Here is a 14,233-nt window from a genome sequence, read left to right on the forward strand (position 1 = left end):
TGCACCTCCATCCATATTCCAAAAGAAGGCGGCACTCAGAGACTTGTTAAATCACACAAAATTCTTTAGTGAACAAACTGCATGGATTACATCATCAACGTTTCGGGGCGTATAGCCCCTTCATCAGGATAACCCCACACTGCAAATAACACAACATTTATAGGTGCACTCACCCCTCCTCACCGTCCCCACTGGCTGCCGCCGCCGCCGTGTCCCAGGCCCGGCGTCCGTCTCCACGAGCAGAGCACTTCCGCCGGAAGTGACGTCGCGGGTCCCGGTCACGTTGCCGCGGCAACCTAACATCAACATAAACAAAACATACAAGTGAGAACAGCGATCTGTCAGTACCCACGTCAGTCATACAGAGACTGTGCTACATTATATAACCCTTCTCACATAACCCTAAAGTGCAAAGTGCATGTGATGCCTCTTGGTAAAACATACCCCCGACATGGGAGTTAATCCCACCGTCGGCAGGTGTCTAATCATGTGTATTTAAATTCTTTTATGTATAAATGCTCAAATGACCACATCTATCATAGATAAAACCAATGTGCAAAATATCCATAATTGTGCATCAAGCCGATGCACAGACTGTGCTGCAAAGCTTACGCTAAAATGTGCATAAAATTTATAAAAAACTTGAATATAAAAACATATATAGATGTATTGTAAATAACTAGATGGTGTCATAATGCCACCACATCAAACGCAGTCTCAATGAGTCACTGCGTGGATATTAAAACAGATCGTGCCCTCTATTAATTATACAACATAACACCTTTAAAGTGCATCTAGTGTATATATAACACAACATGTGCCAAAGATTGTACAACAGAGCACATGTAAACTCCACACAATTCAGCGTAGCATCTCTTATCGGACCTACCCAACAACGTTCATTATTAATTAACATCACCATAATCATTGACGGGCCAAGTCCCTCTATCACTTCAGGGAACAAAAAAAAAAAAAAAAAAAAAAAAAAAAAAAGAAAAAAACAGAAAATTTTTTTTATATTTATTATTTAAACCTTGACCCGAGTCTCCGACCTATCCAAGAACCAACCATGTATTCTTATATTTATAGAAAATTACTCAATCCCAACGACTCATTTAACCCTCTAGGTCTAATGGTGTCCAGTCTAAAAATCCACCGGGACTCCAACTGGAGCAGTTTCAATGCTCTGTTGCCCCCTCTGATTGATTCTGGTACCTGATCAATGATCCGGTACTTCAGGGTAGCCATACCATGTTTAAATTTAGCAAAGTGACGTGCCACCGGCTGGTCACTATTGCCAGAGGCCAACGCCGCCCTAATCGCCTGTCTATGCTGGGCCATCCTTATTTTGAACAAACATTCCGTTTTGCCCACATAATATAGGCCACAGGGGCACATGATGACATATACTACAAATTTGGAATTGCAAGACAAGGGCCAGTTGATGGTATATTTTTTTGCAGAATGTGGGTGTGAGATATTAGACCCTGCGGACATATAGCTGCAGGTAGTGCACCCAATACATCTGTAACAGCCATTAGGTCTACTTAGAAAATGTGAAGGAGCTGGTTTCTTAAATTTACTGAGATCAGTTTTTACTAGAAGGTCTTTAATATTCCGACCCCTTCTGTAGCTGGGCATAATTTGTGTATTCTTAAATGTTATAAGATCAGGGTCTGTGGTGATGATAGGCCACAGAGCTTTAGCCCTTTTATTAGTATGTCGGCTGTTCGTGTTGTATGTATTTACCCACGGTAATTTATCCTGTTTCTTAGGAGTCACAGTTTTGGTCAACAGGTCAGCTCTATTTTGAGCACATGCTTTCTCCCTCGCTTGTTTTAGTAAAGGTACCGGATAGCCCCTCTCCACAAACTTTGCCTCCATGTGATCTAGTTGTTTCTCACGGTTTGTGGCCTTATTTGTAATCCTACATACCCGCAGGAATTGAGAATACGGCAAACCCTGTATTGTGGGGGTCGGGTGGAAACTATTGTACCTCAGTAACATGTTTCTGTCGGTGGGTTTAGAGTATAGATCTGTGTCTATCTTCCCTTCATTGATTCGGATAGAAATATCCAAAAAATCAATGTGGGTGTGACTGCATTGCATGGTCAACTTGATCGTACTCTCTGAGCTGTTGTGTTTGGCTATGATGTTTACCAGAGACTGCTCATCTCCCTTCCAGAAGATGAGCAAGTCATCTATATACCGATAATATAGAAAAATTTGCTCAGCCACATTGGGATCCTCATAGAAAAGCCCCTTCTCAGTCTCCCACATGTAAGTATTCGCGAAGGCCGGAGCCACTGCTGACCCCATCGCACACCCCATTGTCTGCCTGAAGAACTGGTCTTCAAACAAAAAGTAGTTGTGCGTTAAGGTAAACTCCAATAATTCAATAAATACATCTACGTCTGGACCTGTATAAGCCGTATTCCCTGTGATTAGTTTTCTAACAGCCTGTAAACCCCCTGCATGCGGAATGCATGTGTACAGGCTAGATACATCAATTGTAGCCATCAGCAGATTAGGTGGCACCACATCAACCTGTAAGAATTTTTTCAACAGCACATTGGAATCTTTCAAATGGGTAAACGTTTGTTGAATACATGGTTGTAAGTAACCGTCTAAAAAAATGGCTAGGGGTTCGCACAGAGACCCCCGGGCTGACACAATCGGCCTGCCAGGAGGTTTCTGTGCGTGCTTGTGTATTTTAGGGAGTGTATAAAACACTGGTACTATCGGGTGTGTATTAAATAATTTCTGGGTGCTGGTTTTAGACAACAATCCCTGTTCACATGCTCTCTTTAACATACCCGATAATTCCTCCATATACGCCCCTGTCGGATCCCTCTCTAAAGGGCAGTAGGTACCTGTGTCACTCAATAAACGATGACATTCAGTGACATAATCACTGGTATTGAGAATCACTATAGAACCCCCTTTATCAGCCCCCCTTATGATGATGTCCTGCCTCTTGCTTAGAGCCTTAAGGGCCACTTTTTCCTCTCTAGACAAATTATCATATACATGGGGACTTGGACCACTCCCAGCGGCCTCTAGTAACCTGCTAAACGTTTTCACAGAGGCATTATGTGATACCGGGTCAAATTTAGAAGCAGGACCTAATTTCAACATTCTCGCTGGGACCTCAGATGGCACCAGGGGACCAGAGTCTTTAGAGAAATGTTCCTTAAGTCTTAAGGTGCGGTGCAGTTTAAATGATTCAAGTTTCCATTGGAACCTGTTTGGTCTATTTGTGGGGACAAACGTTAGACCTTTTTCCAAGACGCTTACCTCAGCAGGTGACAGCATACTTGAGGATAAATTGAAGATCAAGTCTTTTTGGCCCTGGGCGGGCGTCCCCTTCGCCTGCCTTCTTGTTTGTCCCCCGCGTCTGGTAGGTCTACTTCTCGGACCACTGAAATTGCCCGAGTCCTTGCCCCTAAAGGGGTCACGTCCCTTGTTCCTTGTCTTCTGGGTCTCAATTGATCATCCGAATCACTCGCTGATGTCGTCCCACTGCGCGCTGTCGGTCGTCTGCGTCGAAACCTGGGCACATTCTGTGCAGGTCCACTGTTCCCCATGTTACCCAACCACGAGTACACACAATGTTGGGCATAGTCCTGTTGGACCTTAAGTAGTTTTTCGCGTTTGAATTTAAGCAAATCACCACGATACTTCTCGACTTGCTCAGCCAAGGTGGACATTTTCGCTGATTCTGCAGTAAGCAGATCATGATGTTCTGATTCATACTGTTTAATCTTCTCCACGGTGACACTATGCTCCCGAGTTGTCTCCTCTATAACCAACAAGAGGAGGTCCATGGAGCATTTATTTAACACAGCTATCCATCTTTTGCAGAAGTTGATGTTAAATCTCCCAATCGTGGGGGCATTATGGATACGAAACCCCCTGGGGATCTGTTTTGCCCGATAATAATCGGACAGCGTCCGGCTGTGATATAAAAAGTCCACTGCTCTCTTTCTTAGCTTGAATAATTCTTTAAACGCATCTTCATTGGTGGTAACAGGTACATCATCAAACGCTGATTCCTTGTGCAATATGCCTTCAGCTTCCAGGTCGGAAAAACTTAAAGTGTCATAGGTGTCACACTGTAGAAGGAATGAGGACACCTCATCCTCCCTTCGTTGTGGGGTGGCCATTTAAGGTTACTGCGAACCTATTGATATAGGCCCAACCACGTGGAGAAAAAAGTGCTGTGCATATAACGTGTCACCTTGTGACCAAAACAGAAAAAAGAAAATGTATACAAAAAATTTACCAACAGACAGAGAAAGTCCTGAGAAAGTGTAGAACACCAGGTTAAGATAATATCCGGTGCCTTGCCTCTGCTCACCACAATGCAGGAAGAGGTACAGCAGTATACAAATATCCAGGTAGTGGCCGGCACTCAGAACACCTCCATGGGCTATCTGGCTCAGGTGCCATCCTATGAGGTTGCACCTCCATCCATATTCCAAAAGAAGGCGGCACTCAGAGACTTGTTAAATCACACAAAATTCTTTAGTGAACAAACTGCATGGATTACATCATCAACGTTTCGGGGCGTATAGCCCCTTCATCAGGATAACCCCACACTGCAAATAACACAACATTTATAGGTGCACTCACCCCTCCTCACCGTCCCCACTGGCTGCCGCCGCCGCCGTGTCCCAGGCCCGGCGTCCGTCTCCACGAGCAGAGCACTTCCGCCGGAAGTGACGTCGCGGGTCCCGGTCACGTTGCCGCGGCAACCTAACATCAACATAAACAAAACATACAAGTGAGAACAGCGATCTGTCAGTACCCACGTCAGTCATACAGAGACTGTGCTACATTATATAACCCTTCTCACATAACCCTAAAGTGCAAAGTGCATGTGATGCCTCTTGGTAAAACATACCCCCGACATGGGAGTTAATCCCACCGTCGGCAGGTGTCTAATCATGTGTATTTAAATTCTTTTATGTATAAATGCTCAAATGACCACATCTATCATAGATAAAACCAATGTGCAAAATATCCATAATTGTGCATCAAGCCGATGCACAGACTGTGCTGCAAAGCTTACGCTAAAATGTGCATAAAATTTATAAAAAACTTGAATATAAAAACATATATAGATGTATTGTAAATAACTAGATGGTGTCATAATGCCACCACATCAAACGCAGTCTCAATGAGTCACTGCGTGGATATTAAAACAGATCGTGCCCTCTATTAATTATACAACATAACACCTTTAAAGTGCATCTAGTGTATATATAACACAACATGTGCCAAAGATTGTACAACAGAGCACATGTAAACTCCACACAATTCAGCGTAGCATCTCTTATCGGACCTACCCAACAACGTTCATTATTAATTAACATCACCATAATCATAATTATAAATTTTATGCACATTTTAGCGTAAGCTTTGCAGCACAGTCTGTGCATCGGCTTGATGCACAATTATGGATATTTTGCACATTGGTTTTATCTATGATAGATGTGGTCATTTGAGCATTTATACATAAAAGAATTTAAATACACATGATTAGACACCTGCCGACGGTGGGATTAACTCCCATGTCGGGGGTATGTTTTACCAAGAGGCATCACATGCACTTTGCACTTTAGGGTTATGTGAGAAGGGTTATATAATGTAGCACAGTCTCTGTATGACTGACGTGGGTACTGACAGATCGCTGTTCTCACTTGTATGTTTTGTTTATGTTGATGTTAGGTTGCCGCGGCAACGTGACCGGGACCCGCGACGTCACTTCCGGCGGAAGTGCTCTGCTCGTGGAGACGGACGCCGGGCCTGGGACACGGCGGCGGCGGCAGCCAGTGGGGACGGTGAGGAGGGGTGAGTGCACCTATAAATGTTGTGTTATTTGCAGTGTGGGGTTATCCTGATGAAGGGGCTATACGCCCCGAAACGTTGATGATGTAATCCATGCAGTTTGTTCACTAAAGAATTTTGTGTGATTTAACAAGTCTCTGAGTGCCGCCTTCTTTTGGAATATATATATATATGTATATATATATATATGTACACCGAGAGCCCAGCACCCACCATAGTAAGCTCACTCACCTTAATACATCAGTACGTAAATAATCAATGGGGTTTTAGTTCATGCATTGTACAATGCATTTAAGCTTGCAGCCCAACATCAAGGGACCCCCATCTCACTGCAAGTCCTACTCTATCACCAAGCTTGTTGTAAACCTGGCCACTGCTATCACATCAGAGTCAAATTGAAAATGTACTTCCAGGTTTAAAGCTCACCTGCCAAATAACCCATGCTTTTTAAAAGATGAAACAGTCACCAGCACAGCTACTAAATTACCATCAAGAAGCAACTGCCACAGGTTCAAAGTAAATCAGCTTAGGCAGGGGTGCATGAGAAATCTATGATCACAGAAAGGTTAATTAAAAATAAGCCAAATATATATATGCAGAAAACCACTGCACTCCCCATACCCAGGAATGGGGTGCACACCTGCACTCACCTTCCCCAGGCTGGACTGCAGTGGCCTGTGACCACATTGCTGAAATAATATATACTGAGAGCCCAGCACTCACCATAGTAAGCTCACTCACCTTAATACATCAGTCCATAAATAAACTATTGACTGTCGACCTATCATCCAGATCCCCCCAAAAAATAGCACTTATCTGGGATTTTGTTTCAGGACCACAATGGGTCCCCCCCAAAAAAAGTTCCGGACTTGGGGCTAATTAGATAGCCCCTGGGGGCAGCGGTTAAAGTGGAGGAGAACCTCTAATGAGGGGGTGGCGGAGGAAATGAGTTCCACCGCCTCCACTTTAAGCCCTGCCTGGGGGATCAATTAGCCATGGTAAATTATCACAGCTAATTGAATTCCCTCCTAAAAAGGATATGATGATACATATTCTGTGTGACTCTCTACAGAAATATATAGTGTATATGTATACACTTTATCTAAATCTGTTATCTTTTTATATACTGTACATATTACATTATATCTGTATAGCAGATGAGCCAATAATCTCTATTACTGATTTTCTTTATTAACCAGATTTATTATTTATTCCCTCCCATAGCTTCTGCTTTATTTGTGGGCCCCACTTCCCTGGATGACCTCCCACCTCCTCCAGACTGCTAGACGAAGTGATAACTAAGAAGAGCAATGTGACAGCAGAGTAGCAGCAGTCTTTGTTCTCGTTTTATACACAATGCATGTTTAGTGTAAAGGGATTTTGTAAAATATTTTTCTGACAGATAATTATAGTAAAATGCTGAATAACCAGCTGATTTGTTTTTTAATGCAATCTGTTGTGACATTCATTTGGTTTACAGGAAAAATACAAGAGAAACAAAATATAAGGGGCAGATGTATTATGCTTTGGAAAGAGATATAGGGGAGAGAGATAAAGTACCAACTAACCAGCTCCTACCTGTAATTTTTACAGACTGTAACATGGCAGTTAAGAGCTGATTGGCTTGTACTTTATCTCTCTCCATTGTATCACTCTCCAAGTCTTAGTACATCTCCCCCCCTTAAGGTGCATACACATTGGGCGTTTTTGCCCAGCGTATATGCACAACAATGATCGTGAACATCGCTGGCAGGAAAATAGCTCAGTGATACACACTGAGCTATTTTCCCTGTGCCCATCGATGTTCACGGGTGGTGAGCCACTTTCCACAGTAGGAGACTGTGGAAAGTGATTCACTCGGCTCTTCAAACAGCCCGACGGACGGCGGTAGCTGGCGATGATGCAGGAGCACGCAACAACGCTCATCGCCCGGCCATACACACTGGCCGAGTTTGAGCTCAAAGTACTGTAGTTCAAAATGCCAACAGTGAGCTACTTTGAGCTCAAAATCGCCCAGTGTGTATGGGCATTTAGTCTTGAGTTGCAGCAATGCAACATTTATGGGGGAATTCAAATGTTTGAAAAGTCAGCTGGGTGTCTGTTTTCTCCTGTCTATTAGATTGTTTTTCCTATCTAATAGACAGGAGAAAACAGACACCCAACTGCCTTTTCAAACATTTGAATATCCCCCTTACAGTACTAATGCAAAGCTTTAATTACACCTCCATATTGTTCTTATGTGAATTCCATCCAGCGAAAGCACTCCACCTAGCTGTATCTGAACATTACTGCAAACTAGGATGTGGTATTTGAATGTGGTTTACAGGGGCAATCTACTTGCTCATGCCACCTACAGTGGCATGTACAGTGGTACTTATACTTTGCTGTAGTATATTATTGGGGTAATGTACTAAGACCATTTCGCCATCACACTCTCTGGCACACTACTAACAGAAGAACAGGATAACACAGGTTAATGAGAATGAATACTCAGTGTGGAGAATACATATTTCTATTTTAGCTTAACTGGAACTCTGTTGAATTGAGGTGAGAAGTACTCAGCCTGAACCGGAGATTGCTTAAAGAACCTCAGATAAGATCATACAGTATTATTGTACTTAAAGTATATACAATTTGCCATTTGGATGTGTGATTTAGTCACACAGATATAATGCACTATGGACACTCATTTTTTCTTGTTTTTATATGATAGAGTGGAAACCATTAGCTAGTGCTGGATTACTCATACAGTATGTATAAGGAGAAGCAGCCCTGCTCATAGGCTTCCTTATTGATTTTATGTGAATCATTTTTCATGCCATGTTGAGAGATCATGTTGCAAGGTGGTAGTGTTCTGTAACTGTAGATAGTATAAAGGTTATGATCATATATAGCATTTCATATTAATACATTATGATCATGTCCAGTTATAAGGTTGTGTTGTGGAGGTGTACTGCCCTACGTCTCTATAGAGGACCTCATTCAGTAAGGATTGCAGTTTCTGCTAAAAAGCAGTTGCAGCGATCAAATAGTTGCCGCCCAGAAATAGAGAAAAAAATGGCCATTGCAGAAATTGCCAATACATCGCAATGTGCGATGTGATCACATAACCATACGCAATTACTGGAACATCGAAGATTTTTCCCATTTCTACCAGGCAAGGTCATCCACAATTTTGGCGACACAAGAGGCTGGAAGTGGTCATCGCTGACGTCAGAGTCCCTCCTTAAAAGCACCTGGGCACGCCTGCGTTTCTTCAGACACACCCAGAAAATGGCAGGTTTCCGCCCAGAAACGCCAGCTTCCTGTCAGTCAAACAGCGGCTGCATTGCAATTACAATCTGTACGCATTTTCTGTCGCTATTTCTCCTTGCACATGCTCAATGTGAATGCTGCACATGCGCAGTCGTTCAATAATCGTCTGGATTGAGATTTGCAAATTTTGCAATCCAACCTGAATAAAGCCCTGAGTGTAATAATATTGCACTAGAATCAAATCCAATTATGTTGGGAAGGTTTAGTGTCCAATGTTTGTATAATATGCATTTGTATGGTGATCATTTGTAGTGGATTGGGTACCTGCATAACAGAGAGTGGCCACTGAACCTTCCTGGGTAGGTGCACTGTGGGGAATGGCTCCACATAGTCTAATTAAGATAAGTAGAATAGAAAATAGACCAGAGCGGCACAGGCTAAACTGAGCAACTAGTTCAAAAAGGGAGCAGCCCCCAACACAACAGATAAACGCTAAAAGAAAAGAAATGAATAGCGCTAAATAAAATTGGATACTGAAATATTTATGCAAATCCATCAGTTTTAATATGCAGCTAAAAAAAATATATATATATATATATTTTTCTAAGCAAGCCATATCTGGATCCTTCTGTGTAGTGGTGATCAAAGATATCACTATTTTAAACCTTACCGTATTAAGGGTATATTCTATTGAAGTCGGATCCATTCAGACATTCATTTGTCGGAATGGATCCAACCTGGGCTATTCAATGCATTATCAATTCGACTTTAAAAAAAAGTCAACTTGAGAAGCAGGAGGACGGGGGAGAGCCGCGGGCAGACGGGGGACGGAGTGCAGCGCTACAGCAGCAGCTATATAGCCACTCCTCTAGCGCTGTTCTCCCCCTTCTGCCCGCGGCTCCCCCCCCCCCCCCCGTCTCTGCCTCACCCCGCCCCTCCTCTCCACGGCCACACATCACAGCCGCCGCTCACGGCAGCGTCCACCCGGCTCCAGCAGCGTGCCGGGTGGAAGCTGCTGTGAGCGGCGGCTGTGACATCCTCCTGCTCTCCCCGTCTGGCTGCCATTGGTTGCACAGTTGAAACATACACTGGTCCTATGGTAGGGGCCGTTTTTGTCTGTCAATGGTCTCTTCTGTGAGCAGTTGAGTGTTTCTGTATACAACTGCTTTCAGAAACCCTCTTACAACACCCCCATGAGATGCAATATGAGTGCATGTTTTTAGCCATCCCTTGTTACCTCCCAGTCACCATCCAGTCATCACCCTTTACATTTCTGCTACCAAGCATCTATATTTGTGCTGTGGCAAATAAGAATGCATTTATGTTGCGACTCAGACACCTATGCAAATGAAAAACATTGCTCCACTGTGTCCGACATTTCCACTCTGTCGAACTCAGAATCAGGCCCTTCGAATTTTCAGGCCACTACAACTTTACAATTAGCAGGAACAATAAAGTTTTTTTGTGAAATAAAGGCCCTCATTCCGAGTTGTTCGCTCGGTATTTTTCATCGCATCGCAGTGAAAATCCGCTTAGTACGCATGCGCAATGTTCGCACTGCGACTGCGCCAAGTAACTTTACTATGAAGAAAGTATTTTTACTCACGGCTTTTTCTTCGCTCCGGCGATCGTAATGTGATTGACAGGAAATGGGTGTTACTGGGCGGATACACGGCGTTTCAGGGGCGTGTGGCTGAAAACGCTACCGTTTCCGGAAAAAACGCAGGAGTGGCCGGGGAAACGGTGGGAGTGCCTGGGCGAACGCTGGGTGTGTTTGTGACGTCAACCAGGAACGACAAGCACTGAAATGATCGCACAGGCAGAGTAAGTCTGGAGCTACTCTGAAACTGCTAACTCGTTTGTAATCGCAATATTGCGCGTACGTCGGTCGCAATTTTAAGAAGCTAAGATTCACTCCCAGTAGGCGGCGGCTTAGCGTGTGTAACTCTGCTACATTCGCCTTGCGAGCGAACAACTCGGAATGAGGGCCAAAATGTATAATTCCTGCTATTTGGAGGTGCAAAAATGGAGATATAGGGGGTAATTCAGAGTTGATCGCAGCAGCAAATTTGTTAGCAGTTGGGCAAAACCATGGGGGCTAATTCCAAGTTGATCGCAGCAGGAAAATTTTTTAGCAATTGGGCAAAACCATGTGCACTGCAGGGGGGGCAGATATAACATTTGCAGAGAGAGTTATATTTGGGTTTGTTTCTGTGCAGGGTAAATACTGGCTGCTTTATTTTTACACTGCAATTTAGATTGCAGATTGAACTAGAGATGAGCGCCGGAAATTTTTCGGGTTTTGTGTTTTGGTTTTGGGTTCGGTTCCGCGGCCGTGTTTTGGGTTCGACCGCGTTTTGGCAAAACCTCACCGAATTTTTTTTGTCGGATTCGGGTGTGTTTTGGATTCGGGTGTTTTTTTAAAAAAACCCTAAAAAACAGCTTAAATCATAGAATTTGGGGGTAATTTTGATCCCAAAGTATTATTAACCTCAAAAAACATAATTTACACTCATTTTCAGCCTATTCTGAACACATCACACCTCACAATATTATTTTTAGTCCTAAAATTTGCACCGAGGTCGCTGTGTGAGTAAGATAAGCGACCCTAGTGGCCGACACAAACACCGGGCCCATCTAGGAGTGGCACTGCAGTGTCACGCAGGATGGCCCTTCCAAAAAACCCTCCCCAAACAGCACATGACGCAAAGAAAAAAAGAGGCGCAATGAGGTAGCTGACTGTGTGAGTAAGATTAGCGACCCTAGTGGCCGACACAAACACCGGGCACATCTAGGAGTGGCACTGCAGTGTCACGCAGGATGTCCCTTCCAAAAAACCCTCCCCAAACAGCACATGACGCAAAGAAAAAAAGAGGCGCAATGAGGTAGCTGTGTGAGTAAGATTAGCGACCCTAGTGGCCGACACAAACACCGGGCCCATCTAGGAGTGGCACTGCAGTGTCACGCAGGATGTCCCTTCCAAAAAACCCTCCCCAATCAGCACATGATGCAAAGAAAAAGAAAAGAAAAAAGAGGTGCAAGATGGAATTATCCTTGGGCCCTCCCACCCACCCTTATGTTGTATAAACAAAACAGGACATGCACACTTTAACCAACCCATCATTTCAGTGACAGGGTCTGCCACACGACTGTGACTGATATGACGGGTTGGTTTGGACCCCCCCCAAAAAAGAAGCAATTAATCTCTCCTTGCACAAACTGGCTCTACAGAGGCAAGATGTCCACCTCATCTTCACCCTCCGATATATCACCGTGTACATCCCCCTCCTCACAGATTATCAATTCGTCCCCACTGGAATCCACCATCTCAGCTCCCTGTGTACTTTGTGGAGGCAATTGCTGCTGGTCAATGTCTCCGCGGAGGAATTGATTATAATTCATTTTAATGAACATCATCTTCTCCACATTTTCTGGATGTAACCTCGTACGCCGATTGCTGACAAGGTGAGCGGCGGCACTAAACACTCTTTCGGAGTACACACTTGTGGGAGGGCAACTTAGGTAGAATAAAGCCAGTTTGTGCAAGGGCCTCCAAATTGCCTCTTTTTCCTGCCAGTATAAGTACGGACTGTGTGACGTGCCTACTTGGATGCGGTCACTCATATAATCCTCCACCATTCTATCAATGTTGAGAGAATCATATGCAGTGACAGTAGACGACATGTCCGTAATCGTTGTCAGGTCCTTCAGTCCGGACCAGATGTCAGCATCAGCAGTCGCTCCAGACTGCCCTGCATCACCGCCAGCGGGTGGGCTCGGAATTCTGAGCCTTTTCCTCGCACCCCCAGTTGCGGGAGAATGTGAAGGAGGAGATGTTGACAGGTCGCGTTCCGCTTGACTTGACAATTTTGTCACCAGCAGGTCTTTCAACCCCAGCAGACCTGTGTCTGCCGGAAAGAGAGATCCAAGGTAGGCTTTAAATCTAGGATCGAGCACGGTGGCCAAAATGTAGTGCTCTGATTTCAACAGATTGACCACCCGTGAATCCTTGTTAAGCGAATTAAGGGCTGCATCCACAAGTCCCACATGCCTAGCGGAATCGCTCCGTGTTAGCTCCTTCTTCAATGCCTCCAGCTTCTTCTGCAAAAGCCTGATGAGGGGAATGACCTGACTCAGGCTGGCAGTGTCTGAACTGACTTCACGTGTGGCAAGTTCAAAGGGCATCAGAACCTTGCACAACGTTGAAATCATTCTCCACTGCACTTGAGACAGGTGCATTCCATCTCCTATATCGTGCTCAATTGTATAGGCTTGAATGGCCTTTTGCTGCTCCTCCAACCTCTGAAGCATATAGAGGGTTGAATTCCACCTCGTTACCACTTCTTGCTTCAGATGATGGCAGGGCAGGTTCAGTAGTTTTTGGTGGTGCTCCAGTCTTCTGTACGTGGTGCCTGTACGCCGAAAGTGTCCCGCAATTTTTCTGGCCACCGACAGCATCTCTTGCACGCCCCTGTCGTTTTTTAAAAAATTCTGCACCACCAAATTCAAGGTATGTGCAAAACATGGGACGTGCTGGAATTTGCCCATATTTAATGCACACACAATATTGCTGGCGTTGTCCGATGCCACAAATCCACAGGAGAGTCCAATTGGGGTAAGCCATTCCGCGATGATCTTCCTCAGTTGCCGTAAGAGGTTTTCAGCTGTGTGCGTATTCTGGAAAGCGGTGATACAAAGCGTAGCCTGCCTAGGAAAGAGTTGGCGTTTGCGAGATGCTGCTACTGGTGCCGCCGCTGCTGTTCTTGCGGCGGGAGTCCATACATCTACCCAGTGGGCTGTCACAGTCATATAGTCCTGACCCTGCCCTGCTCCACTTGTCCACATGTCCGTGGTTAAGTGGACATTGGGTACAACTGCATTTTTTAGGACACTGGTGAGTCTTTTTCTGACGTCCGTGTACATTCTCGGTATCGCCTGCCTAGAGAAGTGGAACCTAGATGGTATTTGGTAACGGGGGCACACTGCCTCAATAAATTGTCTAGTTCCCTGTGAACTAACGGCGGATACCGGACGCACGTCTAACACCAACATAGTTGTCAAGGACTCAGTTATCCGCTTTGCAGTAGGATGACTGCTGTGATATTTCATCTTCCTCGCAAAGGAC

At 44.6% G+C, this 14,233-nt stretch overlaps 1 protein-coding gene across 3 annotated transcripts in view; it reads left to right on the forward strand.

Moving 5' to 3' along the window:
* Positions 1-7,300, forward strand: part of ABI3 (ABI family member 3) — a 116,186-nt gene extending 108,886 nt beyond the window's left edge. For all 3 annotated transcript variants that reach the window (XM_063963553.1, XM_063963554.1, XM_063963555.1), the window contains one exon: positions 7,078-7,300. In XM_063963553.1, coding sequence (XP_063819623.1) covers positions 7,078-7,139 — 62 coding nt within the window. In that variant the 3' untranslated portion in view covers positions 7,140-7,300. The remainder of the gene's footprint in view (positions 1-7,077) is intronic.
* The last annotated feature ends 6,933 nt before the right edge of the window (positions 7,301-14,233 follow it).

Source organism: Pseudophryne corroboree, chromosome 3, assembly GCF_028390025.1.
Source record: "Pseudophryne corroboree isolate aPseCor3 chromosome 3, aPseCor3.hap2, whole genome shotgun sequence".
Taxonomy (NCBI): Eukaryota; Metazoa; Chordata; class Amphibia; order Anura; family Myobatrachidae; genus Pseudophryne; species Pseudophryne corroboree.